This window comes from Pseudorasbora parva, chromosome 15 (genome assembly GCF_024679245.1).
Source record: "Pseudorasbora parva isolate DD20220531a chromosome 15, ASM2467924v1, whole genome shotgun sequence".
Lineage (NCBI taxonomy): Eukaryota > Metazoa > Chordata > Actinopteri > Cypriniformes > Gobionidae > Pseudorasbora > Pseudorasbora parva.
In genome coordinates, this window is record NC_090186.1 from 11,894,388 (window position 1) to 11,922,317 (window position 27,930).

A 27,930-nucleotide genomic window follows, 5' to 3' on the forward strand; every position below is an offset into this window, starting at 1 on the left:
AATTAAGAGACTCAGAATCAGTTTTCAACTATAAAGTCTTTTAATGATCATTACAGAGTGAAATGCAGTGAACAGACCAGTACAACAAAAACAAAACAAAAAAGTAGTCAGGAACCAGGATTGTACATGTCAGTCAAAGCAGCTGGCATCTCAAGACGCTGCTTCTCATACTGGTGTTACAGTTAAAGTGGACCCTCAACATTGGAGAAACAAACACAGGAGAAATTCCTCATGTTTTTCAGTTCCAATTCAATGGCCAAGCAGACATTTTAGTTTTATAGACACAGCTCCAGATTGAAATAAAAACTGAGTTAAAGAAAAATGTAAATGTGCTCCCAATTCTAATTTTAAACATCATCCACACGCACCCCACTGCACATCTCAACAAACAATGAGTTAAAAAAAAAAAAAATCAAGGCACAATTATGAATACTGCAAAAAATGTAACACTCTACACATTACAGATCTGTAATGGTAAATAAATCCTCTTTTAAAATGTTCTATCTATTGTTTCTTCTGGATATTTTCAAAAGACAGCTGGAACAGGATGGGGCAGGTCGGTTTGGAGTGGAAAATGAGATCTAAATTAGTAGACAAATGACCGCGCTTAACATAAAGCTTCTATAAAAGCTACAACTGATTAACCACCAGATCCGAACACACCGGAGCCGTCTCAAATGTGTTTTACCATAAAAACGAAAGAAAAAAGATGAAGAAAAAAACACTTCATATCAGGGGAATGGGGCATGACACCATCACCACCAAACATTAAATAAAATAAACATTCAATGTTCATATTGCAACCCACCTCACGTTAAGAACAATGTGTAACTTTCAGTATCAATCTGTGTAACCAAATAAAAGCTTTTTGCAGAGGCACAAAAGCTAATGATTAACACAATAGGTAACAGGCCTATCCGACTCTGTACTGCAGCATAAGACCACTTTTTTTTTTTTACTTTGTTAGCTCACAAAAGTGCGACCTACTGCAAAATAAGAAAACAGTGCACCGTGACGATGGAATGATGCTTGTTTATTTGAGCATTCTGGAAACTACTACTTGTAAGCCATACTTCCCCTCTTTGAAAGCCTATAAATGGTCTAAAATGCCTCTATTTTTACATTAAACAACACTTATTCTCACCAGCTGCTTCAACACTAGCACAGGGCGTAAAACAATAGCACGGCATCCTGCATTTGATGCCAACTTTGCCTAAACTTTGTCGGCCCTGTGCAGTGGAAAAGTGAGGCGAGGGTTTTTTCCACCCGTGTTCCACTTAATTCTATAGCCTACAGCAATCCTCTCAAACTAGACTGCATGACACACTCTTACACAGACTCGCTTCACGCATACCGAAAAACACTCGCAGACCTTCGAAGTGACTGGCTCGAAATGTTTAGATTAAGATGAAGTCCTAGAGATACACTTTATCACATTATGCTGAAAGAGGAGGTGATCAATGAGGAAAAGCAGACTTTGGCACCAGTAACCTCCGTTTAAGTTTAATATATTCAGTTCATTTCTGAAACGGCAGAATTGTTCAAATTCCTCGAGTTGGTCAAATGTTTTTATGTAACCCATAACCACAGTAAACGGGTCTGAATGGACCCAACTGCTAGTCTGATGGTTTAAGAAGAGACTGTAAACAACAGACTGGGCACTGGAGATCACGTCGGGAACACTATCAATGGGAAGAGACCATACTAGGGTTTAAGAAATGATCCACTGAGAAATAGACAAAGCAAGCTGAGGACCTCAGAGATGCCATGGCTCAACTATACTTCAGAGACATGCAGCTGGAAAGAACCTACAAAAAGCCTTAGAAAGCAGGCGCAATAAAGCGTTTTTGTTTGCTGTGGGTGTCTCAACTTCAAGTGTCAGAAAGTCCAGTTAATGTCGCAAACCATGCTGCTGACAAAATCTCACCCTAAACGTGTAATTCTGAGTGGATGGACACACACACACACACACACACACACACACACACACACACACGAGAGGATATGAAATAGCAGTTAGGACATATATATGATAACTTAAAATATACACACAAAAAAACGAAGCAACATATGGTACATTTACAACGCCAAAACAATTAAATTATATACAAAAGGCAAACATGTACCAACAGCTTGTAATGCTCAAAACTTTAACAGCATAAAGTCGTCATGGCCCAAGGGTACTCCGAATGCCATTCAAGAGCAACGGCCTAGTCGCCCTCTCATCTTGGCCCTACCGGAGCGTTACGTCTCATAGTACTTTACACTGAGAGCTACACACACGAAAACAAAAAACTCACAGGTTGAGACACACGCCAAACCCTGCAGTTTGGCTTTAGCAGCTGCGAACCTGACTGTCCAAACAGGTCATCCTGCGAACGACCAGTCTCCTAAACACCTTGCTATCATTTCAGTCATATTTTTTTTACTACCTAGGAGTGCACTTCAAAGGGGAGACATGAGAATGATTATGCTATTAACAAAAAGTAAATTCAATGTGACTAAAAATAAAAATTATTTAAGACACTAAATAATTATTTAACAAAAAATAAATTAAGGCATGCAGCAGGTAATGATATCTGTTTTCTGTTTTTGATTTTGCATTCTAGTCATCGCTGATATATATTTTTTTGACCATCAGTCATGTGTCCCACACCATTCAAAAATACAAAAAATAATAATAACAGGAGTCAAAAACAACAATTAGCTGCCAAAAAGAAGAGTGTTTCCACTGGAATCACAGGCGTCTTTTGGGGGGGACAAAGCTAAAGCATCATTTAAAAGGCCAGTTATTTACAGGGGAGTCAGGGTCATGCATGCAACTTGTCACAGCCATCTGTTTAGCCATGGAATTGGGGGGGAAATAAAACCATAATACGCCACTGAGGTGAAATGTATAACGTAATACAAGAACAAAAGTTGACGTGAAGGACAGATTTAAAATACATCCATTTAAACTGCATTGACGTCTTCTAAACAATTTGTCTCTTTAAAAAAACGATATGTATAAAAAAATTATACTAACAGAACATGACAAAATGTCTATTGGCGTCAAGAGTGCTGTTGCAATGTAAAACCAAGCTTTCTACAATGTAAGCACAGATGACTAGATCTAGTTTGATAGCCTATAAAATTCAATTAAGGCTTTGCAGTAAACATCTGATTTGTTGACGCTGGCACTCCCCACCTTTTTTAAAATGTGTTGTGATCTGATTCGCTAAAGCCAGCATGGACATAGGAACATGCAATTAAACGCACAGTCGCGCTAATACACTTTCACAGATATGATCCAGTAATCGTACATACACACGCGCACGCACGCACACACACACACACACGTCACGCAACTAACTGTGCATTAGACAGGCCTTTGCCCTCCTCACTCCTGTTTTTAAGGGCATTTGGCATCGATACATCACATTTTCTGACTCGGGATCACGCCGAGGGGGGTGAAGCCTATCAGTACTCTGCAATGGGGGCGAGCTCGGGATTCAGATTGACCGTGATGTTCTTATACAGGCTGCTCAGAGAGATCTCCGAAGAGTACTGCAGATTGTTCAAGCCGTCCAGATGCTGTCGCTCTTTAGAGTACCTCAGCAACTTGTACCTGAGGGGAGGGCGAGATGACCGTGGGTTAGTGTGTCCTTGAGATAATCTACTACAATATGCAAAGCTCTATACACACATGACCGCAAATATGTCTTTCGTCACAGATAGGTCAATCCACTCTGGGATACACGGAAACAGAGGAATGCAACTTCTATTTAAGGTCAGGAGAAGTGAAAGCAGGTCAGAGGTAATGATCGAACAGTGCGGTGAAAAGAAAGTTGTTTTCGACCCTCCAAATCTTAGTTCTTGAAGACCTAACCTCCGAAATTGGGGATAAACAGAAAGGAGATTGAGGAAAAAGGCGGAGCAGTGACAGGTTTTTTTTTTGACGTAGATTTTCTTAGAACAAAAAAGGTGCTTCCTCGGTGTTGACCCTCTGCTGAGCATACAGTTCCTGTTTTTAGGGCCCACGCCCAGCTCGTGTATATGGTTGTATTTGAGGGGCTTTGTAGTGAATCCCTTTTCACCTACAGTAACCAAACCTCAAAGACTTAAAGATCTTATATAGGGCTGCACGATATTGAAGGAAAAAAAACTACACTGTGATATTTAGATTTTCTGCTATATTCATAGCGTTATGAAAACTATTTCACCAGATTATTTCTATAGCTCTATTTGTAAAGAATTAAATAATTCTAGGATGAAAATAGGTTATTTCGAAGGGGAGTGCATCTGCATATTATAAGCATACTAATTACAAGCATAGATCAATAGAACAGAACAAAGATACAAATTAAATAAGCTTTTTTTTTTTTTTTTTTCACGGTTCCGACTCTTTCATGAACACCACATTCAAGGACTTTTAAAGCGCCTTTTATTTAATATAAAGCACAATAAAAGTGCTCAAAACTTAAGCACTTTTTATTCAGCCCAATGCACACGGCCGTATTGCGCCATCAGCTCATTACACAGCGTGGTTTCACAACATCCATAGAGGATGTGTTAAAGCAGACAAGGTTGTGATATTAGAGATAGCCTATAATGAGCTAATGAATAGATCTTTATTAACTCATGCACAGCCATACTCTCATTTTCTTCACAATAAAATGTCAGTGATGCACAAAAGGAAACACACTATATTGCCAAAAGTATTGGGGCACCCCTACAAATCACTGAATTCAGGTGTTCTAATAACTTCCATGGCCACAGGTGCATAAAAGCAAGCACCTAGGCATGCAGACTGCTGTGAAAGAATGGGTCACTCAGTGAATTCTAACATGGTGATGTGATAGGTTGCCACCTGTTCAATATTTATTTATTTCTATTGCCATATCAGCATCTGTAGATGTTTTCCTGCCTTCCCCACGAATCAGTAGTGCTGTTTTGTTATGGCTTAAGTAGCACATAAATGACATTTTTTGTAATAATGCCATGCTAAAATTTCCTTCATGTTTAATTTGGGTTTCATGTCTTTACTGTAAAAATAAAATGTTACTAATATAATTAATTAATACCATTCATCTTTGTTAAAGCTAAAAAAGTGTTTTTTCTCGCTGTGGATACATTAGGCTGCTGTCACTAAGACGAATGCACAGGTCCAATATAATGATACGCATTAGCATTCGCTCTCAATTGACCGTTCGCAAAGACCTGCCCCCCTTTAGTTACTTTTGCAATTTCCGACAAGCCGTGCTCTCACATATGAGCGACACATATGTCCGCCACAAAATGGCGGATTGTGATTGGTCAGATCGCCTATCAATCAAAAGCCAACGAAGGGTAAATTGTTTACAACACATAACCGCGACGGGCATTCTGATGTGTCCATTGAAGCTTAAAAGGAACAGAAATGGAATGAATTTCTCATGTTGTCAGCATGGCACTCTGTGCCAGTCTTCTTGCGCTTGATATTTAAACTGACAGGACAACACATGCAAGATAAATTTTAACTCTATGATGGTTAAACTTTGAGATTAATCCACGAATCAAATGCACTTTGAACCGGGAAGCAGCTGACTCATAAGTATCAACTGCGATCCCTATACTTCACATTGCACATACTGCTGTGTGACTATCGTGGACGCACACATCTCCATATCAATGCTTAAAACATATATCGTGCAGCCCTAACCTTATACATCACTCTAGTGTTTATGTGTGTGTGGGCACACTGACCTCCCCAGGAACTGCACCTCTCCTCGGTGGTGATGGGGGATAGATTTATATTTGCCAATATCACCTTCTGGCCTGGTCACATTGAAACCTGCATAATGAACCCTGAGAACAAGAAATCCCCACACACACACGTTTCTATGACATTTCCATCTATTTGTTTATGATAACATGAGTCATACTTTAGTCTCGCACACCAAAATGGTGAAGCAATAAATTCTTGTTACACAAAAGTATCTGGATAGTTATAAACAGTGTTATGCTGCTCTTAGAAATATGCACATCAGTGTTCATTTAGACAGCAAATTTTGATTTATTTTTCAGTATTTTGACTAAAATGCCATTTAGTTTTAGTCATATTTTAGTCACCTGAATTGTTTCAGTTTTAGTCGACTAAATATCATAAGATTTTAGTAGTAACACTTTACAATAAGGTTCATTAGTTAACATTAGTTAACTACTTTAGTTAACATGAACTAATAATGAACTGCACTTATAAAGTGTTTATTAATCTTTGTTAATTTAAACATTTAGTAATACTTCATAAAAAGCTTGTTAACATTAGTTAATGCACTGTGAACTAACATGAATAAACCAGCTGTATTTTTGTTTCCTAACGCTAACAAAGATTAACAAATACAGTAACAAATGTATTGCTCATGGTTAGTTCATGTTAATTAATACATAACAATTGAAACCTTATTGTAAAGTGTTACCATTTTACTTATTGTAATAAATTAAGCATTTAAGCATTAGTCCACATAACCGACTGTTACTTGAATAGCCTACAAACCAAAACTGACATTGAAAAAATAGTGTGTGATTTTGACCGTTCAAGCGAAAAAACACAAAATATTCAGATCAATTCAGTACTCGTCAGGGCTTGATGCATACGTTTCCTAGCCTAGAAATCTAGACGCACCCTAGCGGCAGCAAATTTAATTTGCCCGCAAGTGTGGTCTAGCAACTCTCAATTCCTATCTGAGCTGTATTCCTCAGAATCTGGACGGGCCAATCACATCGTGTAGGTAGGCTATAGAGTCGGCGGGCGGGGCCATAATGACGACGGCCGAGTTGCGTTTGCGTGCTTCTAGTCACACAGAAACTGGCGAACGGCGGCGGTCTTTCGAATCAGCTCTGCCCGCACCTCCAGAAGACTTGGAGTTGAGCTTTCCTCTGAGAAAAGAACAAAGAGTGGCACTGAAGTCATTCTTAAAAAGGGAAGATGTGTTCGGAGTTTAGCCGACCGGATACGGCGAATGTTTAATCAGTCAGCGAGCTCCCCTTCACCGTCGTTGCTCCGGTTGGTGGTAGCGCTATCCTATCGCGTGCAGAGGGAGTTTGAAAGACAACCGTTTATCCCGCCCCTCGGATTGAGCCTTGTCAATGATGAGTTTCCAGACCAAACATCTTGATGTGGGTCTGGCTTGTCAGGCTATACTTTTCCTCCAAGAAGCACATTTAAATTTTTTTGCAAAAATACAATTTTTAGTCTTTACTCCTAACTAAGAATTAAATGGGAATGGAATTAAATACAGTTAATTCTGTAACCAAAATATCAATAATGACCGGATTAAAATTACAGTAGATTTCCGTCATAATTTTTGTCATTTAAAACTGGTTATTATAATTATAGTCTCGTTTTCATCAATGAAAAAATGTTGCTGATGAAAATGTACAAAAAGTATTTATCAACAAAATTAACACTGATGCACATTTATCTAATTAAACAAAACTAACCTGTTCCAGAGGTCATCGTCCTCGCCGCCCCAGCCCCAGAATGCATTGGGAAAGCCATTGATCTTGAGAAATTGTTCGACAGTAAGTCCACTTACTCCACCAAAAAACTCATTGTAGGGAAGGCTGAAAACACACACACACACACTTCAACACTCAGTAAACTAAAGTACCACTATGCAAATCACTTGTAAAAAATTCTAAGAGTTAAAACAAACGGAAAAGGAGCAGGGGGAACGAAAAAGAAGAAACAGAAACCTTACCATCAGGATTCACTTGAAAGCAATAGGCAACAAAAAACAAGCCTTTTAATAGCACAGACTATCATGCTACTTCATAAGTTGATGAGGGGACACAGCACACTTTTACTTCCATCCAATCCATCCCCACAAAGCACTTTTGGATTCAACCAGAATACGTCCACATGAACAGCCGTCCTTTCAAACTAAACCCAAGCAAAGCTGAACCACGGGGTCTTAAATCACTCCCTAGTCACATGCAAAATAAAGATAAATTCTCCAACTACCTACCCTAAATACGTTTGAGAGACAATTACAGCTGCGTTTACGCCTCATTACACAAATCACACAATCTGCATAACAGTCCTAAAATCACCACATCCCAAAAGCATTTCGGTCCTGCATTACATCAAAGTTCTATGAGCTGCTGTGGAAACGCAAACAAAAATGTGAAGATGAACTGCAGCTCTGCATTTATTTAACCAAACATGTGAGTTGGTCTCTTAGAATCAGACGCATATATAAACAACACAGCAGGAAGTGGATTTAAGGATTAAACATTTTTCAGGCCCTTAACATCTACAAAATGAAGCCAGTTTCCTGAAGCTCATGAAAATGATTTGGACAGACATGGATTTGATGAATGACGAAAAAGGGAAATGTTTCAAAAATTTCTTTGGAGGAAAAAATTATATATATAGAATGAAAAAAATAGTGAATGGCTAAACAAGTTTATTGACACATTCATTAGGAAAAAAATAAAAAGCACCAACAAAAATGCAAATACACCCCGAATATTCAATAGCCCAAATATAGCATGCATTTGCTGACCTCACATTTTTATATCACATTAAAGCTGCATTATAATGGTTCTAGTTGTCTTCACTAAGTTCACACGTTCGCATCTCATGATCAAGGAAGTGACATGGCAACATACGGCAAATCTAAAGAGGCAACAAAATCACAAAAATACAAGGTGGGTAATAGTGAGACACTATATTGTTTTAAACACATTATTGACAAATGTTTGAAAATGCTCCTGTTTTTGGTGACATGGTTTTCAAAAATAAAGATTTTTCTTCGTTTCAGTGTCAAAGCTACTTTTAAGTATAATTCACCCACAAATTTAAATTCTGTCATCATTTACTCACCCAAAAGTTGTTCTAAACCAGTATGAATTTCTTTGTTCTGTTAAACAGAAAAGAAGTTCTCTTTCAAACAATCGCCCGGTATCTCACATATGGGAATGCCCCCAGGCGGGATAGACTATGGAAGCACCAATTACACCATGTCTGTCTGAAGGACGGAACAATCACAGCTCATACACAGAGCCCACCCCCTCCAAATATATGGCTGTGACTTTCCATAGCACCTGTCCTGCTTCAGTTCACAAACGTACCGTCAAGGTTGACGTTGTAGAACGCAGTACAGCATTTAATCTGTTGTGGATTTCTCTGCTCGTTACTGATTTTTTTTAAGGCGAGCTAAGATACAGGATTCTACTCACCATGTCGGTGTCCAAGGCCGCAGTGGATATGGAGAAAGATGCCTCTTCGCGCTCGTGTCCGGCAGCTTGTGGATTTATGATCTCAGGCAGGGATTCGCATCCGATGTGTATCGCTTGCATGGGTGTCAAGCACGCTCAGGCCGCACTAGTGGATGCGGAGAGTTGCGCGCATTGTCATTTAACGCCTGCTAGGATCTTAGAAAGAAGGCTTCGGGTGGCTGCATCCTCCAAAGAGGATCCGGTTCCCTCTTCCGTCCCTCCTTCGACAAGTGTGGCCCAAACTCAACCCTCTTGCCCGCAGAATTTTTGTTCATGGGGTGAGATTATGGATGCAGTCTAGGGATGGGACGATACACTTAAACTCACGATACGATGCACCTCGATATGCCAGGGTTACGATACGATACGTCACGATACGATATCAAATTGTATTTTTATTTTTTTCAAATCTGTGATTTTTTTTACCACCAAAGTAATGTACTTAAACGAACGGTAGGATTTTTCTCTTCTTTTGCATTTTGGTTCTATGTTGTTTAAAAAAAAAGAAGAATTTTTAGAAGTCCGCGACCACATCTTAAACAGGGGTGCCAATAATTGTGGAGGGCACTGTAGGGCTGTCAATCGATTAAAATACTGAATCGCGATTAACTGCATGATTGTCATGAGTTAACTCGATTTTAAATCGCACCTTTTTAGCAATTGTAAATGTATCTTAAATTAAGTTTAAATTAAGTTTTTAATACTCTAATCAACATAGGTATGGACAAATATGCATGCTTTATGCAAATGTACATTTATTATTAGTGAAACCATACTTATTCAATAATAATCAATACAGTATGAAGACTAGACATATCAAAGGTCATAGATATGTTTATCTAAGAAATTGTTCTCTTAAGCCTAAACTTAAAAATAATGAGTAAGTAACTGTTAGTGATTTCTCTCATTTTAAGAATATAAAGGGAGTTTTTACACTGGCAGTTTAATTCAGAACAGGGCAAAGTTCGTATGAAAAATTGTTAATGTGTACCAGTGAGCGAATCAGAACCACACCATATCTAGAGGAGGTCCATATTACACGAGTAGGAATATAGTGCGGCCCCTTTAAGAGATCCGCATTTCCTGTTGAACTGCCGGTATTTTGCGCGTGCGCGCCGAACTGGGCCGCGATTCACGTGGACAGTGTGAAGAACACGGACTCGGGAGCGCGCTTGTTCAGGAAAGTAACCTGTGCATTCGTTTTAGCCGATTGTAATGTATTTAGTTCAATAAAACACGTGTACTGTAAGCGTGGTGATGGTGTTAATGATTTACCTCAGACATGAGCGAGAGTGAGCTGCAGTGCATCGCGCTCAGACTGCAGAGAATGTGCTCAGTGAAAAAACGCCCTTTTCTTTCTGGAGTCTAATAAAAGTTAAACAGAAAATATGGTAGTTTATGTAGGCAATAACTGCATTTTTGGTTTAGAATATTAATGCTAATGTCAACCCTTTTCTTTCCCTATTAATGTTTGCTGCTGCACCCCAACCTCATTCTACGCAAATCATGCAGCAGTGCCATCTATCTTTATTTCGCGATAAAAAATTTTCGACCTCGATGCGTTTCGTCACGTTTTGTATCGCGATATTTTGTCAAACGATATTTCGTCCCATCCCTAATGCAGTCACCTGAGTTTATGCCGCTTTTCAACCAGCAACTACTTGCAGAAGGCAACAAGGTGGAGGGAGACGAGGAGGAGGATTAGCTCGCCTCCTCCGAGATAAGGAGGATGATGAGGAGGATGATGCTATTCTGTCTGCTGCACAAGCATCCAGGCCAGTGAGTACGCCAAGCGGAGACATGGCGTCGGCGGTAGGAGACTGTGACCTTGTGGAAGTTTGTAAGCGTGCGGCAGCCAAGCTTGGCATTGCTGTGCCCGTAACTTCTGGGGATCCAGCAGTTTAACATGATGCTTATGATGGGAAAAGGCTCACTGCTCGCCTTCCACCAGCGAAACAACTGCTTCCTAGGTTGCTGGTGTGTGTAACAGAGATGAAACGATCGTGGGACAAGCCCTTTTCTTACCGGGTCCCCGTCAAGGGTTATAAGTCGCTCGATGTGAGTGAAATGGAAGGGCTCGGGCTTTCTAACCCTCCCACCATCCCACCTGTATCCAAACAGGCAGACAACCCTCTCATCTGCCAGTCCCTCCTTCCCAGGAAAAATGGTGTACCAAAAAATATACAAATCCTCCGGGCTAACAGTGCGGGCACTTCACGACAATTCATTGTTCGCAGCCTATCAAGACGAGTTGTTGGAGGAACTGGGTACTCAGCTGGACGCCGGCAATCCAAACCCGGGCGTCTGGGAGAAGATCTGCAGCATAACATACCTCAACTTATGCACCTAATGCGGTGCGGTGCACAGCTGCAGCCGTACCATGGCTGTTGCCGTTGGAGGTGAGAGGTCGCTGTGGCTTAATCTCTCAAGCATCGGAGATGAGGAGAAATTTGATTTTCTCAACGCGCCGGTCGATGCTAGTGGACTGTTTGGTCCAGCCGTTGCGGCGATGAGACAGAGGTGCAACCTCCAGAAAAAGGAAGGAGAGGCGTTTGACATGTCTGCCACGGAAAAGAGCACCATATCTGTTCCCCCACCCACAAAAAATCGGAATAAGGTGGAATTTGAGTGGAAAAATGGTTCTAAGTTTGTGTTTAGGCAAGTTCAGCCCCTCAACACACTATGTTCCATTAAGTTCGAGTGCAGAATGCTCAGCCACCAGAAGAATATGGTCTGTTGGGTAGAAGCACACATTCTCAAGTGTATTGTCAAAATGCACTTCAGCCACTGAGTTCAAAGCAAATAAAAAATTCTCTGTCACATCCAGGCTCATTGCCAAGTGTGCAGGGAGACAAAAACAAAATGACCGCAATGAACCAAGAAATAAAATGGTCTCAGAGTCTCACAGATGGGATCCGTTCAATGGGATCATACACCCGCACCCAGAACGAGTCGATCTTTGGGTCTGGCCCGTGAGGGGTTAAATTTAAACGCACTCCCGAGGTCAACGCGCTCTCTGTATGACCTTAAATGGCATGTGTTTGAGGAATGGTGTTCGTGTAAAGGAGTTATTCCTTTTCAATGTGCGGTGAGTGATGTACTCTGCTTTTTACAAAGCTTAAGGTACAATGGGAGAGCATTTTCTACTATTAAAGTTTACCTGGCTGCCATTTCGGCCTGTCACATAGGATTCGAGGAAGTTTCAGTGGGACGGCACCCACTTGTATGCTGTTTTATAAAGGGAGTAAAGCATCTGAGACCAGTATCTAAGCGCCTGGTCCCGTCATGGGATTTATCCTTGGTTCTAAATGCTTCTACTAAGGCTGCATTTGAACCTCTGGAGAGTGTTAATATTAATCTCTGAAGACGATCTTGCTACTTGCTTTAGTATCAGCTAAGTGAATGGGTGAGTTGCATGCCTTGTCGGTTCAACGGACATGTCTGAATTTTAGCGCGGGTGGTGACAAGGTTACATTGTTGACCTAACCCGGCTTTCGTTCCCAAAGTCAGTGGTTCAGCTTATAACTGCTCTGCTATGGAGTCGCATGCCTTTTACCCCCCTCTTTTTTCTTCGGAGGAGGAGCGGAAATTGCAACCTTTATGTCCTGTACGGGCGTTACCCTATTACGTAAACAGGACACGATCTTTCAGGAAGTATGATCAGTTATTCGTTTCATGGGCCACCCAGTGTAAGGGTAATCCGATCTCCTTGCAGCGCCTTTCCCATTGGATAGTAGAGGCGATTGAATTGGCCTATACGTCTATGGGCTTTAATTCCCCAGTGGGTTTAAAGGCTCATTCTACAAGAGGTATAGCTACGTCTTGGGCGTTGTTTAAGGGGATTTCGGTAAGAGATATTTGTGCAGCTGCAAGCTGGGCTTCCCCTCATACATTTATCAGATTTTAACATCTGGATGTCACTGCGCCTTCTATGGCTCATGCCGTTCTCAATGTTGGCTCTTTGGAGAATTGAAAGGTTCTCTTTTATTCTTGCCAGGTCTGTTCGGAGGCTTCGGAAAGCATGCGTTCCGGGAGTTGGCTATATCATTCCCATATGAGATACCGATCAATTGTTTGAAAGAGAATATTAGGTTACTTGCGTAACCCTGGTTCTCTGAGAACAGAGCGAGGCATCTCAACAAGCTTCCCTAATCACATAACACGGGGGAAGAGCATGCTCATAAACGGGGATCACAGCCATATATATAGGAAGGGGATGGGCTCCGTGTATGAGCTGTGATTGGTCCGTCCTTCGGACTGACGTGGTGTAATTGGTGCTGGTGTAAATGGTAACTGGGGGCGTTCCCATATGCGAGATACCTTGCTCTGTTCTCAGAGAACCAGAATTACGCAAGTAACCTAACGATATTTTGTAGAATATGGGGAACTAAACGGTTTATGGACCCCATTGACTTCCATAGTAGGGAAAAAATACTCTGGAAGTCAATGGGGTATTTCAACCAATATTCTTCAAAATATATTTTTTGTGTTAAGCAGAACAAAGAAATGAATTCAGGTTTGGAACAAAATTTTGGGGTGAAATATTCCTTTAACCAGAAAGATAAAACCGCACAAACACAACCAACTAACAACCAACTAAACACAAATACATATATCCCTTAAGATCCATAAGGGTCTACAGGTGGTGTATAACATCACAACAGTTTATACGCTCACAGACTATAACACGACAATTATTTAAACCTCGAGCCTAGAATTGTTTAGAATACGTACTTTGAAAACAAACTGAACTCAACTTATCTGCATTAAAAACCTGGAACATCAAGAGCCGGGCAATAAAGAAAAAAAAAAGTTAAGCAATCAGAAAATGCAGAATAAGGAAGGGGTAAAAGAGAAAAAAGAGAATAACTAAAGTAAACCTTTCAGATCAATCACTTACATGTACATGTACTTGTCGAGCTTGGCGGCGAAGTGTCGAGGCATCTGACCACAGCCGTAGTAATTACGGTCGTTTTCTGGGATGTGATCGACATCATGAAAAACCACACAGTCCCAGTCCAGGTCTTTCATGGCCTCTTTAAAGCCCACATTAAACAGCATGGCACGGTTAAACGGCTGAGTACCTGCCTGAAAGCACATACATAGATGACTAAAAAATAGCACAGACTAGACTAAAAAATAACTTCAAATCCATCCTGTTTACTTTCTCAAGCATCAGTACATTAGAGGTGTTAAATACCTCTCCAGAATTCCACATGCTTTTAATCTTATTGCATGTTATTATTGCTGATGAGCTCACCAAGAAAAAGACAAATACATTTGTTATGGCAATAAAGTTTTCAATTATTAGTGTACACACCTGTTCAATGACATAAAAAGCAAACTGCAAGCGTTGGCGTTGGAGCATAGGGGCGAGATGCTGAAAGAGAATGGGAAGATGCTCATGGCGATTCCTAAAAGGGATTAGTATGGCCACCTGAGAGAAAGGAAGAGATAAATACACAAAAGCAGTCATGCTGCTGTCCTGATAAGCTACTTTGAATGATGTAACCGCAACAGTGACACACCTTCCAGCGTGGTTTGCAATCTTTAGGCTTCCAATGCCCTCCAAATCGAATGTCCAGACGTTTGAGCCTCAGTTCAATTTCCTCCATAGGAACCTCAGTCATGTTGACTTCCATCTGACCCTCTGCAAGGAAATACAACAGCAAGCAATCAAGAAAAAGAGATTTTTGAGAATAACATTTCTGCATTGGAAGTGTGTGAAGACCAACAGCCAATTGTATGGGTGTTTCCTCAAAGAAAGATACAGTTGAGATACAGAGTGAACAACTGGGACATCTAGATTAGGAAGCTAACTGGCTAAAAGGCAGAGAAGAAGAAGACAGAGGCCGTTTTATGCTGCCTTCTAGACTCTTTAGAGATTCAACTACAATTAGGGCAACAATTGGATTTGATATCACGATGCATAGAATCCTTAATTTTCTATATTACCGTAATTCCTCAAATAAAGACCGGGGCCTTTATTTACCTGAACTGCCGATGGGAACCGGCTTTTATTTGAAGCAGGCTTTTATTAGGGGCAGGCCTGTATTTCTAAATCCATCTATTTGAAAAATAATTGCTTTATGTAAACCGTTTTCAATTTAAAGTGATCGTTCCAGTGGACAAATATCATTGATTTTTTTTAAGAAATATTTGCAAAAATATCACCATACAACAAAATAATACGCATTTTTTGTAACTCCGCGCACAGCTCCGCATCCGAAGATGAATGAGTTCTCGGCGAATCTAGCCGAGCATGACATCTCATCACACCGGCCCCAGTTTGCACATTAGGTGCTTATACTTACGGAATGAGCCTACAAAAGCAGAAATAAGCCATTTTAAATAAAAGATCCACATTTAATCAAATAAATAAATAAATCACGACACTAAAGTTTAGTGAAATTAGGAAATATTTAAGAGATCGTTAATTTAGTGCATATTTTGTTCTCATGTCACAAGAAATAATATCAAGCCAAGGTTTACTGAGTTTTACACCATTCTTTTGTAGTGTGGTTTTTGGTGAAATGTACTAAAATAAATATCATCACCTGTGTACATTAGCCCACTTTGTCTGGACACGTTGGTTTATAGAATAATTACTCCGAATCGCCCTCTGTCGTTTCAAAGAATAGCACAACGGTGAGCGCATCAAATATAAACGCCTCGTCCGTTTGAGGAGGAGCGCGCGCAGTCAGCGGAGACAGGCCAAAGTATAAATAAGGCTAGAGACTGGGCTGCGCGGAGCTGAGCTTCGAGGCTTGGGTGCGACACCCTTAAGACATAAAAGAGACGAGAGGCTAATATTAGGTGCGTCTTAATCAGCTCCCTTGTTCAGTAGGGCACTGATCAGGACATACCGGTAAGTAAATGGGCTGACTCCTTGATCAATGGCACATGCATCCGTTATATTCTCAATTTAATTTACAAAGCAATCCCTGTAAAGTTTTTTATTTAATTATAGAAGAGACCAGGATTGGTGTGTGTCGCACTGGCATGACTCGCATCAGGGCGTTCAAATTGTGCACATCAATAAGTCCAGCGTTGTTCCAGTCTGGATATTCTCAATAGTACATCTCAAAATTAGGAAGATCGTGATATGAAACTTTGGGAAGATCGACCATCCCTAGTATAAATTTAATCCGAAGGTACCACATCATGTTGTCATTATGTAACGTTACCAACAGCATCAGTTGCATCGCTTTACTACCATTCACAAATCCTCTAATGTGGCCTCATGGGATAGTAAAGCGTCCATTGGAAGTACACTTCACAACCTCGCCAGAAATATTAGATTATCCATCTACTTTCTGCCAACTGTTTTATGAATACCGACATACTACTCTATTTACCTACTGTTTTTCCATCTACTAAAAGGGTGATTCCGGATGCAGCCAGAAAAAAAAAAAAAAAACTGCCTAATTAAAGCAAACAAGTTTAGCCTATATATCTGTCCTTTATGTGACCTTTAGTCAAGCGTATTTGGATACTTATTTGAGTATTGCATATAATCGGCTAAAACTATCACAAAACTGTATTTAAATAATTTGAATAAAATAGACAAATAAATTGTGTAACTTACTCATAGAAGGTAACCGTTCAGGACAGGGCAGGTTCTGAGCATATGTGAAGTTCTCAGGGAGGTATGTGGTTGGCTGAGCAATATACTCGCTAGAATTATTTCCATCTGGATAATCTGTTAAAACAAAGACAGACAAACACAAAGTTAACATGAATTGCCATTCCCATTCTGTGACTTATTCAAGAGTGAAAAGGTATTCAACCAGAAAAAATGTGGGGCAACACTTGGTTTTATCCATTTAGAATTGATTGGACAGTGAAAAGAATTGAGCCAGACTGAATGAGTGTGTCTAAATAGCTCTTTGGCTGTTGGTTAAGATCATTAAACGGCCTATACTGTCTATGACACCAGATAATTTATGCTTCAGAGGAAGACCATGTTATTATTCTGACTTCTGAGATTACGCATGAATAGTTGTCAAACACCATGATGAATAGTTCACAGCGAGACCAGGAACATTCATTAAGTGAGGAACTAAGGTCACATTGACTTTGTGTTAACCTTGAAGCAGAGGAACAGGATCTACTCAGCTGAAAGTATACTACCCTTGACAAAGTTCTGCTCCAGCTTGTGGACAATATACTTGATGTAAATTTCACTATCAGCACAATTCTCTGTTGTCCGTATAAACACATTTTTGTGTACACACAGACAACAATACACGTGCAAGTAATTTGAGCACTCAAAAACAAAGGTCCGGGATATAGTACAAACTCACTGAACACATTCAAGGTTAATGGAGTATCCTTTGGAAGACTTCAAAACTACACAAAGCCAAACATACAACTGTCGAATTGTATACCTGGGCCTTTGCAATCGGGTTCTGTTGAAAGATCAGTCTGGTCAATGTTAGTATGAAGGGATGGTGTCGTTGACTCTTACCTGTGCCGTTGAGAGTACTGTTCTTAATGGTGTATTGCCTGATCATATGACCAATGGTCCGCACATTGTCTCGTAACATGATACCCTGAGCCTGTACCATGAAGAAATATGTGTTGACTGAAACAGAAAAAGAGAGCGGGAGAACATTAAAAAGCATTTCCCAAATGATGTAAAAAGGAAACAAACATGGTGTTAACAGTGCAATTTCAGAAGTACAGATTTGCTGAATGACAAAAAAACGTAATAACAGAAATATGCTAAATGTACACATTGTAAATGGATGGAAAAAACGGAAAGCCCCCCCCCCCCCTCCTCTCACTGGGTATCTCTTAAAAGCATCATTATTACAAAATGGCAGATGTTGAAACTCTAAGCAGCTATCATTGTAAGCATCGATGGTTGTTTAGCCCAGGCTCTTGTCAGCGTAATGTAGTTTTGTTTTAACTACTATAAGCTTATGTCAGCATTCGAGTCCAAAACGTTTTCCGGGTCCAGATATGAGAAGAGATCACCAGATTGTCAACTGGTAAGCTTCAACTGTAGGCTTGAAGGGCCTGAGTTTCACATCCTTCTATGGGACAATCCAAGCAAGCAGAAATGTAAACCCATGACGTGTAGACTGAAATCTAAATGACTGAATGATCCTCTGGTTGCATGTAAAGGACCGACTTGTTTGCATACACAGTGTTTCCCCTACCATTGTTTTGAGGAGGCGACAAAAAATATAAACCTGTCCTGATGGCCTCTGCTAGAAATCTTATAATGGGCTGTGGTTGGATCTTCCATCAGGTGCCTATTGCACAAAACTAGGATAAAGGATTAAGCTGGGATATCTTGATGACCTTGACATCTGGATGCAAAATTTTGTACACCGCTGTCATGTAAACGTAACCTGAAGGCACACTCTCACCAAGAATGATAACGATAACGAAAAATAACTATATTAGAGGATAAATTGAGCCAGCATCACCAAGATATCCCAGCTTAATCACTTATCCTAGTTTTGTGCAATAGGCCTCTGGACAATGATCAAAAAAACAACAACAACATCAACACAAAAATGTATCACTGAGCACAAAATGAAGCTTCTGCCATGACCATCCCAGTTCCCTGACATGAACCCTATAGAAAATGACTGGTGTGAACATTCTTCTTTTTTAGACAAATAAAATCGGAGTTACATTAATGTCCTGTATGACCTATATTAATGTTAAATGTCCTAGCTCTTCCAAGCTTTATAATGGCAGAGAATTATTGGGTAACTTTTGACTAGGGCTGCACGTTTTCAAGTTTTTCATTAACCGTTAACCGAGGCACTTAGCGGTTAATACTCGGTTAACCATAGTGTGCGTCAGGGTTATTTTTAGCTTATTAATTTGACGACCACCATCTCCGTAGTGAACGGGCCTATAGAGAGAAATGCACATCATGGATTACATAATCAGAGAGTAGCCTATTTCTTTTCGTTTTAAATTGTTAAAAACATTTCAAGTTTCTTAAGATCTATTTCATGTCTGTGAGGCGTACGCTGAGTTTCGTTAAATTAGGATGAGATGCGCTCCAGTTCACGAGCAATGCGAGTGGCCGCGAGGGCGCCTGCACGATTAGAGCATGTAACGTTAGTAAAATATGCAGCCGAGAATGATTCACACAGCGTTTGACTCGCGCGGCTGAGCCTCTCCCGGCAGATAGTTCAAGCATCTGTGGACTCGTCCCTTCAGCTCTGGCCATCTTGCTTTCAGTCCGCGATTAGCTTTTTTGTTTTCTTCATTACAGTTAAAGTAACGTCTGCTTTTCTCTAGTCATTCACAAGTTTCTCACTTCAAACTTTCTTTCTTCTGATCCGTTATGCACAGCGCGCGTGGCTCGCGCTCTGCTTCTGCCCTAATGCGACTTTTAGTCCAGTGCGACGTATGTTATTTTCCTCTTCATGACGCATATTTTGACTGATGCGACTCAATCCGGAGCAACTTATAGCCTGAAAAATGCGGTAAGCACTGCATTGCAATACTTGCATTTTGCCCCGTCACTCTCATTTTTAAAGTGCTCCCACGCTTTCTTTGCCCGCTTAGAAAGCTGGTCATGACTACTTCTTGTGGATATTACAAATGTCTGGGAGCGCTCTGACGGTCTCTAGGTATGCAAACATATATTACAACTAAATTCAAAGCACGTCATTGACGCCACTTAACCGAGCAAAATGTTTCACTCGGTTACGCAACTTTTAACGGTTAATCAGTCAATCAGTTAACCATGGACACCCCTACTTTTGACTGACTTGTGTGTAGGGTTGGGCAATATATCCTCAAAATTATATCATATTTCAAGAATATTTGTGATAATTATATTTATGAAAATATATTTTTTTTAAAGATGGAACAAAGTAGGGCTGTCATTTTGGGGAAAAAATCTAATTCTTACGGATATCAAATATCAAGCAATGTATTCGAATGTATTCGAATATATCTATTCCTCTCTTTTCAACATTAATAGCTTGGTGCATGTGAGCATGGCATGTGCTCTTCAGTGGTGAAAGCACGCGCTGTATCACGTCATATAAGGACGCACACTCCAAAGTAATCTGGTCAGGTCGTTTACATTAAATTTTTCGTTTGATCGATTCATGAAAAGGTATATCCCACCTCTCTCAAAACGATTACAATTTCATGCAGTTTGGGTATTTTTATTACGATTGAGGTGTTTATATGGAGCAATTTCATTCTTTTAAACCGTTTACAGTGCTCCATGTAAACGCACCCGACTGTAAAAAACGTCACTTTAAAAACCGGATAGTTTATTTATAGTTCGATTACGGATATTTCACGTCATGTTCGAATGGATATTCGAATATCGAATAAAACGTGACAGCCCTAGAACAAAGTTTTATTGGTTATTGCAGCTGGCAGGCAGCAGCATTTATAAGTGTAAAAACATGATTCTGACTGGCAGGTAGTTCCACAGAAGTGCATTATATTTAATAGCAATGATGATGGGGTTACATCTCTATTTTTAAATAATAAACGTACATCTTAATTGTTAAGAGAGACACTGAACGCAGGTACGACCCCCCCCCCCCTCTCTCTCGCTCTCTCATTAAAATAAATGCTATGATTCAATCATTCAAATAAATGTAATCTTACACAACTTTATCTGTATGTCTGATTCAGAGGGGACAGAATGCTAAATCTAAGGAGCTTCAACTGACAAAATAACCGCCAATTTTACCCTTCCGTTCAAATACTGTACTACAAACAGTGTGTGTGTGTGTGTGTGTGCACGCGTGTGCGTGCGTGTGGTTTTCAGCTCATGATTGTGTTCAGATTATTCAGAGCGTGTGCAGAGCGTGTGCAGAGCGTGAGATCTGTCAAGACTAACAGTTTCGTTATTTCTCCTTGCAATGTGCATATTTTTTTTGGACTTGAGTTTGGAATTTGTTATATCTGCAGGTTTATATTTTACGCGTGTGCTTTGTTACTGTTCACACACAGCTGAAATTCACTTGCTTATATACGTGTGGTAGGGATGCTCATATTGACCGTTTAACCGTTACTGATATAAAAAAAATGGACCAATTATTACTATCAGTTAAACAGTTTAAATGTTTATTTATTTATTTATGCTTTTGATTGTTTGTTTGCTGCATGGTTAAAAAAAAAACTGTATTTGTTACTCACGGGACGTGTCGACACATACAACCACACTTGCCAACACAGACATATTTTGCAAAATGAAGCAATGGGAAAGAAGAAGCGACAGAAAGGGTGACAAAGTTACGTGCAAAATATACTACGCAGAATATAACAATACAGCAGTAGTACAAGCTCCTGACTGGTGGAGGAAAGCAAATGAATGGCTGGCCGCTCCAGAAACGTCTTTGTATTCCCCGGCAATCAGTGCCATATAAAGCCTTGTTTAATGCTTTTCGTCGTTTCATAGAACAACACAACGGCGAGCGCGTCAAGTACACTTCCGCAAACAGACGAGGTGCGTGCGCAGTCAGCGGAAGCTCGTGCTGCGGAGACAGACGAAAATAAACAAGGCTTTGTTCCGCAGGTCTAAAGGTCAACTAGCCTGGATGCCAGCCGACTTCAGCCCTGCCCACAACATTTGAGCTTGGATCCAATTTGCTATTGTAAAATTGGATCCAATTCCGTGACATTTGGATCGGTCTCCTCTGACCTATACCCGATTCGAATATCAGATCAGAGCACCTCTAGCCCCAATATCGACAGAAAAAAGAATCCTCTTTACATGCGCAAAAATGTGCTTGGAAACACCACAGCAGCGGTGCTCACACTGGACAGCACAAATTGTAGGCCTACTACTGATTATTTACACTAAGCTGTGTAACTTTTTATACGTTAGGCTGACTATTTTATTTTGATAATGAAAAGGCTGCAATGTCAAGTTTGCAATGCTGGAATATGTTGTGTGCATGAGGTGCCAACGCAGTCACTATGGGGTTAATATCTTTGTGCGTAAGATCATATTTTGAGCGTGCAAAAGGGCAATTCGTGCGCGTGAACTGAGTTTTGCAGAGAAATGTTCGTCTTGTCGAAGAAAGCATTTTGAGCAAACGAAAATCTATTTTGCATTTAAAATAAGCTTATCTGGATGTGCGCCGACATATTTCACACGTGTAACGTCTCGTTTGCTTGCACTCTGATACCCGCTCTGACTGCTCGACGGCTCGCTTGCTCAACACAACTCAACGTTATAATATGACATAATTCCAGCCAATCAGAGATGAGACTGCTAAATTCGGATAGGCTGGCTTAACAACCTCTCACAAGACTCCCTGCAGTAATCTACAGCAGACAAGGAAATATACATGGTGGAAATATACATGGAAAATCAAATTTAACACTGTTATAAAGTCTTTGACATTTATTTCCAAATTTAAATGTCTACCATTTGGCAAACACAAGTATCTTATTTTTTCTAAATCTATATAAAAGGGCTGTCGACGAATATTCTAAATTCAAATATATATTTGAATAGTTTTTAAAAAACTAATTTCGAAGGTGAAAATTAATATTAAAAAAATAAGATAAAATAAAAGCCGCGGTAGTAAATGCGTGCTTTGCGAGTGGGCGCGTGCATGGGGGTTCAGGGACAGGTCACAGGAGTTGTGCAATGTCACTGCTGAAAGTTAATGCATCTTGCAGTGAAGATGGCAGGAAGTGCAGAGCCCAACTCAACCGTGGAAGAGAAAGCGATTTTAACCCTCCAAAATCTAAAAAGCCATGTCTGGAAGTAGGTTTGATTTTGGTTGGTAGGAGGTTAAATTGTTGAGCTGCGAGATTAAGTTATATGCAAGCTATGTAACCGTGCTATGTATACCTTGCCTAATTTTATTTAACATTAAACAGAAACGCTAAAGTGTAGGCTACTGTACTGACTGAATAAATATTGCAAGAATAAAGGATAAATGCACTGCTTTCACTGGTGTCATTATTTACCGTGTCAAGGAAAAGTTCCATGTTTAGCACAACAGAGCTCGCTCGGAGTGTTCAATATGCTGTAAAACTTCAATTAATATTAATAATATTTGTTTCAATCACTAGATGAAGCCTGCTATATTTAGGACAAGAGTCACAAGTCTCACGACCTTAAATTGCTTGCACAAAACTCTTGATCAGCACTCAAAGTTTGTTCATTTAAACCGTTATCTGCAGAGAGCGAGAGAGATGCCCTGCATTGAACAGTATAAGATCAATGGTTTCCAATCCTGTCCCAGGTTCCTTCCTTTTTATTTAATACACCTGATTCAGATCATCATTTCCAGAGAGATCTGCGTTTTTGGCCATTAGTTAATTTACTTGTTTTTGTTTAAGTAATATTACTTAAATAGACTTAAATAGACTACCTATACAAGTAGTTATGTCTCTTTGTATTAATTTGTCCTGTTATTGACGTAATGTGCGTCATTGACAAAATGCGCACCCGGATGATCGAATAGTTCGAAAATTCGTGTTGGTTTTAGAGGGAATATAACTGCAAAAAACACCTAGTTATGTGGGTAACAATTACACATATGCAAATATAACAGTAAGTGAAAATCTTGGGTGTGTAAACCACAAAGTAGTGTCTGGGGTCAAATCCAAGATCTTCACTTAATGTTATATTTGTATGTATGTAATGGTTACCCACATAATTTTTATTTAGTTAGTTATTTTAGTTATTTATTTATTTATTTATTCCAATGAGAAAGAACTGCATGTGCACAATATACATCCTAAATAGTGTGTAAAAGGAGTAATCCAGTCTTTTTAGCACAATCAAATTATTATTTTTTAAAGAACATGTGTCATGAATGTTTTTGTTTTGTTTTTTGTTTAAATAAATACAAGGATATGAAGTGTATTTATTATTATTTTACAGTTTTTACATTGCATTTCTATGTTTATTTGATGGCTTTTATTTTTAAATATTCTGAGGCATTCATTAATTAATATAGGCGAAAAGTCTGTCCATTTTTATTTCTGAAAATGTGTAACATTAGAGACCCTAAATAACTTAAAAATAACTTGAAGATCAGTAAGAAGAACTATTAACTACTTGATATTATTTTATATTAATTTAGAAAAAATAAGAAACTTATGTGTGTTTGTCAAAAGGTAGACATTTGAACTTGTCTATCAATGTCTATAAAGTCTATAAATGGAAATAAATGTCAAAGACTTTATAACAGTGTTAAATTTGATTTTCTATGTATATTTCCACCATGTATATTTCCTTGTCCCCTGTAGATTACTGCAGGGAGTCTTGTGAGAGGTTGTTAAGCCACCCTATCAGAACTTAGCAGTCTCATCTCATCTCAAGCAAACAAGACGTTGCACATGTGAAATATAACATCGACGCACATCCAAATAAGCTTATTTTAAATGCAAAATTGATTTTCGTTCACTTGAAATACTCTCTTATTTGCGAGACGAACATTTCTCCGCAAAACTCAGTTCAAAACTGTAGCAGAATAGTAACTCCATACAGAGGTCATACAGAGGAAATATAAACTACTCTGTCATTTTGGTCATACCGATAATAAGAGTAGGACAATGTTGAAAATTGCAGTCTTTACTTACATAGTTCTAATTTAAAATAAAGAAAACAAGATGTGCTTTCCGTCATCTGGTTTCCTTTCCATGAACTTGTTTGAGGAGTGACACGCCTCACAAAAATTAATATTTTTTTTTTTTTTTTATGTAACTCCATTTTCCTTTAAATCATCCTGGCAACCCATTTTTTTAAAGTCTTGCGACCCCACAGAGAGTCATGTCCCAGGGTTTGAAAACCACTGCCTATATTGTTGAAAATGAAGGAAAGTCCACTGAGTTTTGTCCCCTGGTAATTATTTTCTAAATTAAAAATTATTGTAATACATAGTGTTAAAAATGAAAACTAGCTTATTTGATAGTCAGATTTATTAAAAAACTCCCAAGCCTACACAAAAACACATTGGTTCTTCCTAACCACCCAGAGCTCTTCACAGTCCATTGAACACCAGTCAAACAACAGCGAGGAAAACATTACCTTTCTTGGGCACTGATTATACAAACTCAGCAAAACGGGATTTGGTTTTGTGTTGCTGCTGTATGTTTGCAAGTGTCGGAGGGTTGCCTGGATTTTTAAAGTAAGACTTTTATAGCGAGACAAAAAAAGAAAAAAAAAGACAAGAAAAATTGTTGATTCAGTGATTCAAAACTTTCTTCAAAATGCTAACAGGACAACAAGCAGACTGATGTTAAATATTACAACTGCTTAACAGCAACACAAAATTTGTGTACATTCAGTTAAGCAAGTCGAGACAAACTGCGAACGATTTAAGACACACTTGTGCAGGCATCCAAATACAATTAAAAGGCCATGTGTGTGAAGAGAGTACAGTATTATGATTGCTTCTTAAGACACGCTGTAGTAACGTCAAATCAAAGGTTTTGCTTTAAACTACACTTTAAATCATTACACTTTAACAATCTGTCATGCTATAATGTACACTGATTCTAAACTATGAACTAAAGCACATTTAAGTCTATGTGATTTTAACAGTGGCGTGTTATTTGATATTACATTTAAAGTTAATACTGTAAATGTGCTAAATTGCAACTTTACTATTTCTAACATGTAATTTTTTTAACAAGTTTAAATAGAAATTATATTAAAGTTTCAAACAAGTTTGTGAATATATTTGGCACCTTAACCATATTTCAAAGACAATATAATTATGAAATTAGTTTAAATACATTACAAGATATACTTAAAATAGTTCATGCAAAAATAAATATGCTGTCAATTTACTAGCCCTCCAGTTGTGCTGAACACAAAAGATGATTTTGAAAAAAAAAAGTGCTTTCTGGTCCTCATTGACTTCCATAGTATGAAAAATAAATACTATAAAAGTCAATAGGGAACAGAAACCGTACCGACATTCCTTAAAATAATTTCTTTTAAATTCCAAAGAAGAAAGAAACTCATACAGGTTTAAAACAACTACTTGAGGGTGAGTAAAGTTGATGACAATTGTGATTTCTGGGTGAACTATCCATTTAAGTCATACTTGAGTGAGTCAAAGAACTCTTAAGTGCAACTTTTTGTGCTATAGTTTAACATTAAATGCATACAATTCATACAAGTGTAATACCAAAATAGAAAAACATAAGTTAGCCTACCAAACGTATTAGTGGGGGGAATCCATTCTCGGTTAGAACTAGGACCCCAGTTATAGTTAATAAATTAATTAAGGTATGTTTAACGACAAATGCTACGTTGTTGGATAGAAAGAATATTATATTAAACAACCCTACACGGTTATCTGTGCTTGATATGTTCTTACACATTGGAAGTAATATATTGTGTTGATATATTACTTCAAATCCCGCTGAGGAACTTCCGTTATTTTCAAACAATTGTAACAATTGATGATTTATGATATCAATCTTCCGTAGTCATGAGGTTTGATATGAGCAATTCCAACAAGAGGCAATTGAGATTTACATAAACAAACACATTAACAGTCTATCATTCAATATATGTGAAGCTTGTTGAAAATGGTTGCTAAGGGGTTTGTGAACATAACCAGAACCAGTTGAATTGAGAAAAATAAACAGAAAGTCCAATCTGATTTAACTGCTCGCATAAGGGGATCGACAACAACTATTTTTGCCATTTCTGGGCGGCGTAACTTATAGTTGGGTAGCTTACATGAGTTTAAAAAACAACCTGTCACTAGTGTTTGTTTGGGAGGTGATGATAAGTATCTGGAGTCGGTGATGTATGAAAGATGATTAACACATTAATCGCATCACTCGCGATACTATTGTTATCATCAAGCGGACTCACCTATTCCAGGGGCCACATAAATGAAGTAGAGGCAGGTCGTGGACATGGAGAAGAAAAAGATGAAGGCCATTAAGGAGCGGTTAGACAACCGCATCAGCCGCCTCCACTTCCACATTTTATCCCGGCTACTAGCTATCCGTCACTCCCATAAAAACACACAGAACGGAGAAAAGAGATGCTGTTCGGTGTGGTGAAACGGTCATCCGTGGGAAATGTGGAGCTAAATCAGGGTGCTGGTAAAGTCCGCATCGTTCATTCAGCTGGATGCAAGGCCGCAGTGCTCGTTCGCTCTCCCAACTAAGTCAAGAAATTTCCAGACCAAAAAATAAATAAATAATAAAACGTGCTACATCAAACGGCGTCCGGCCTCGGCGCGCGGCCAACGCGATTCATTTTGTTCGGTGTCGCTGCGGTTGCTGCTGGTTTAGTGTTGCGGTATGTTTCTTGTGAGCGCAGACACGCCTCGTCGCGTTGATGATGATGGTGTTTTGAAATGATGAAGGGAGTGAAAGTGATGATGATGATGAGGGACCTGCCCTTCCTCCCTCTTCCCCGCTCTGTGTCAAATCCCCCCACGCTCGGGCGACCAGTCCTCCGACACGGCGGCGTAAAAAGGCGCTCGACCCGCAGAGGAAACCGCGATGAGCGGGATGGGACTGGGAGACCCGAGAGAAACGTGACGAGGCTCGACCGGGATTCCTTCGATTTCGGTTCTGCTGTCGGTGCAGGTGCAGACACCATTTCCGGTAGGCGTGACCTACAAAATGGCTGCCACTGAGGGGGCTCATGCTTGAGGAATGCTTTCAAAATAAGTGTTCACGGCCCGGTTTTAGAAAATATCAGATAAAGGCTAATGGAAAATCAAAATACCTAATAAT

General features: G+C 39.4%; 1 protein-coding gene across 1 annotated transcript; it reads right to left on the reverse strand.

The window, feature by feature from the left end:
• Positions 1-17: 17 nt before the first annotated feature.
• Positions 18-27,824, reverse strand: b4galt6 (UDP-Gal:betaGlcNAc beta 1,4- galactosyltransferase, polypeptide 6). Its single transcript, XM_067417115.1, has 9 exons — positions 27,053-27,824; positions 17,714-17,830; positions 16,832-16,945; positions 14,772-14,893; positions 14,564-14,680; positions 14,144-14,331; positions 7,462-7,584; positions 5,725-5,826; positions 18-3,607 (listed from the first exon to the last, which is right to left on the reverse strand). The coding sequence occupies exons 1-9, from the start codon at positions 27,165-27,167 to the stop codon at positions 3,460-3,462; spliced, it is 1,146 nt and encodes a 381-aa protein (XP_067273216.1). The 5' UTR covers positions 27,168-27,824; the 3' UTR covers positions 18-3,459.
• Positions 27,825-27,930: the final 106 nt, after the last annotated feature.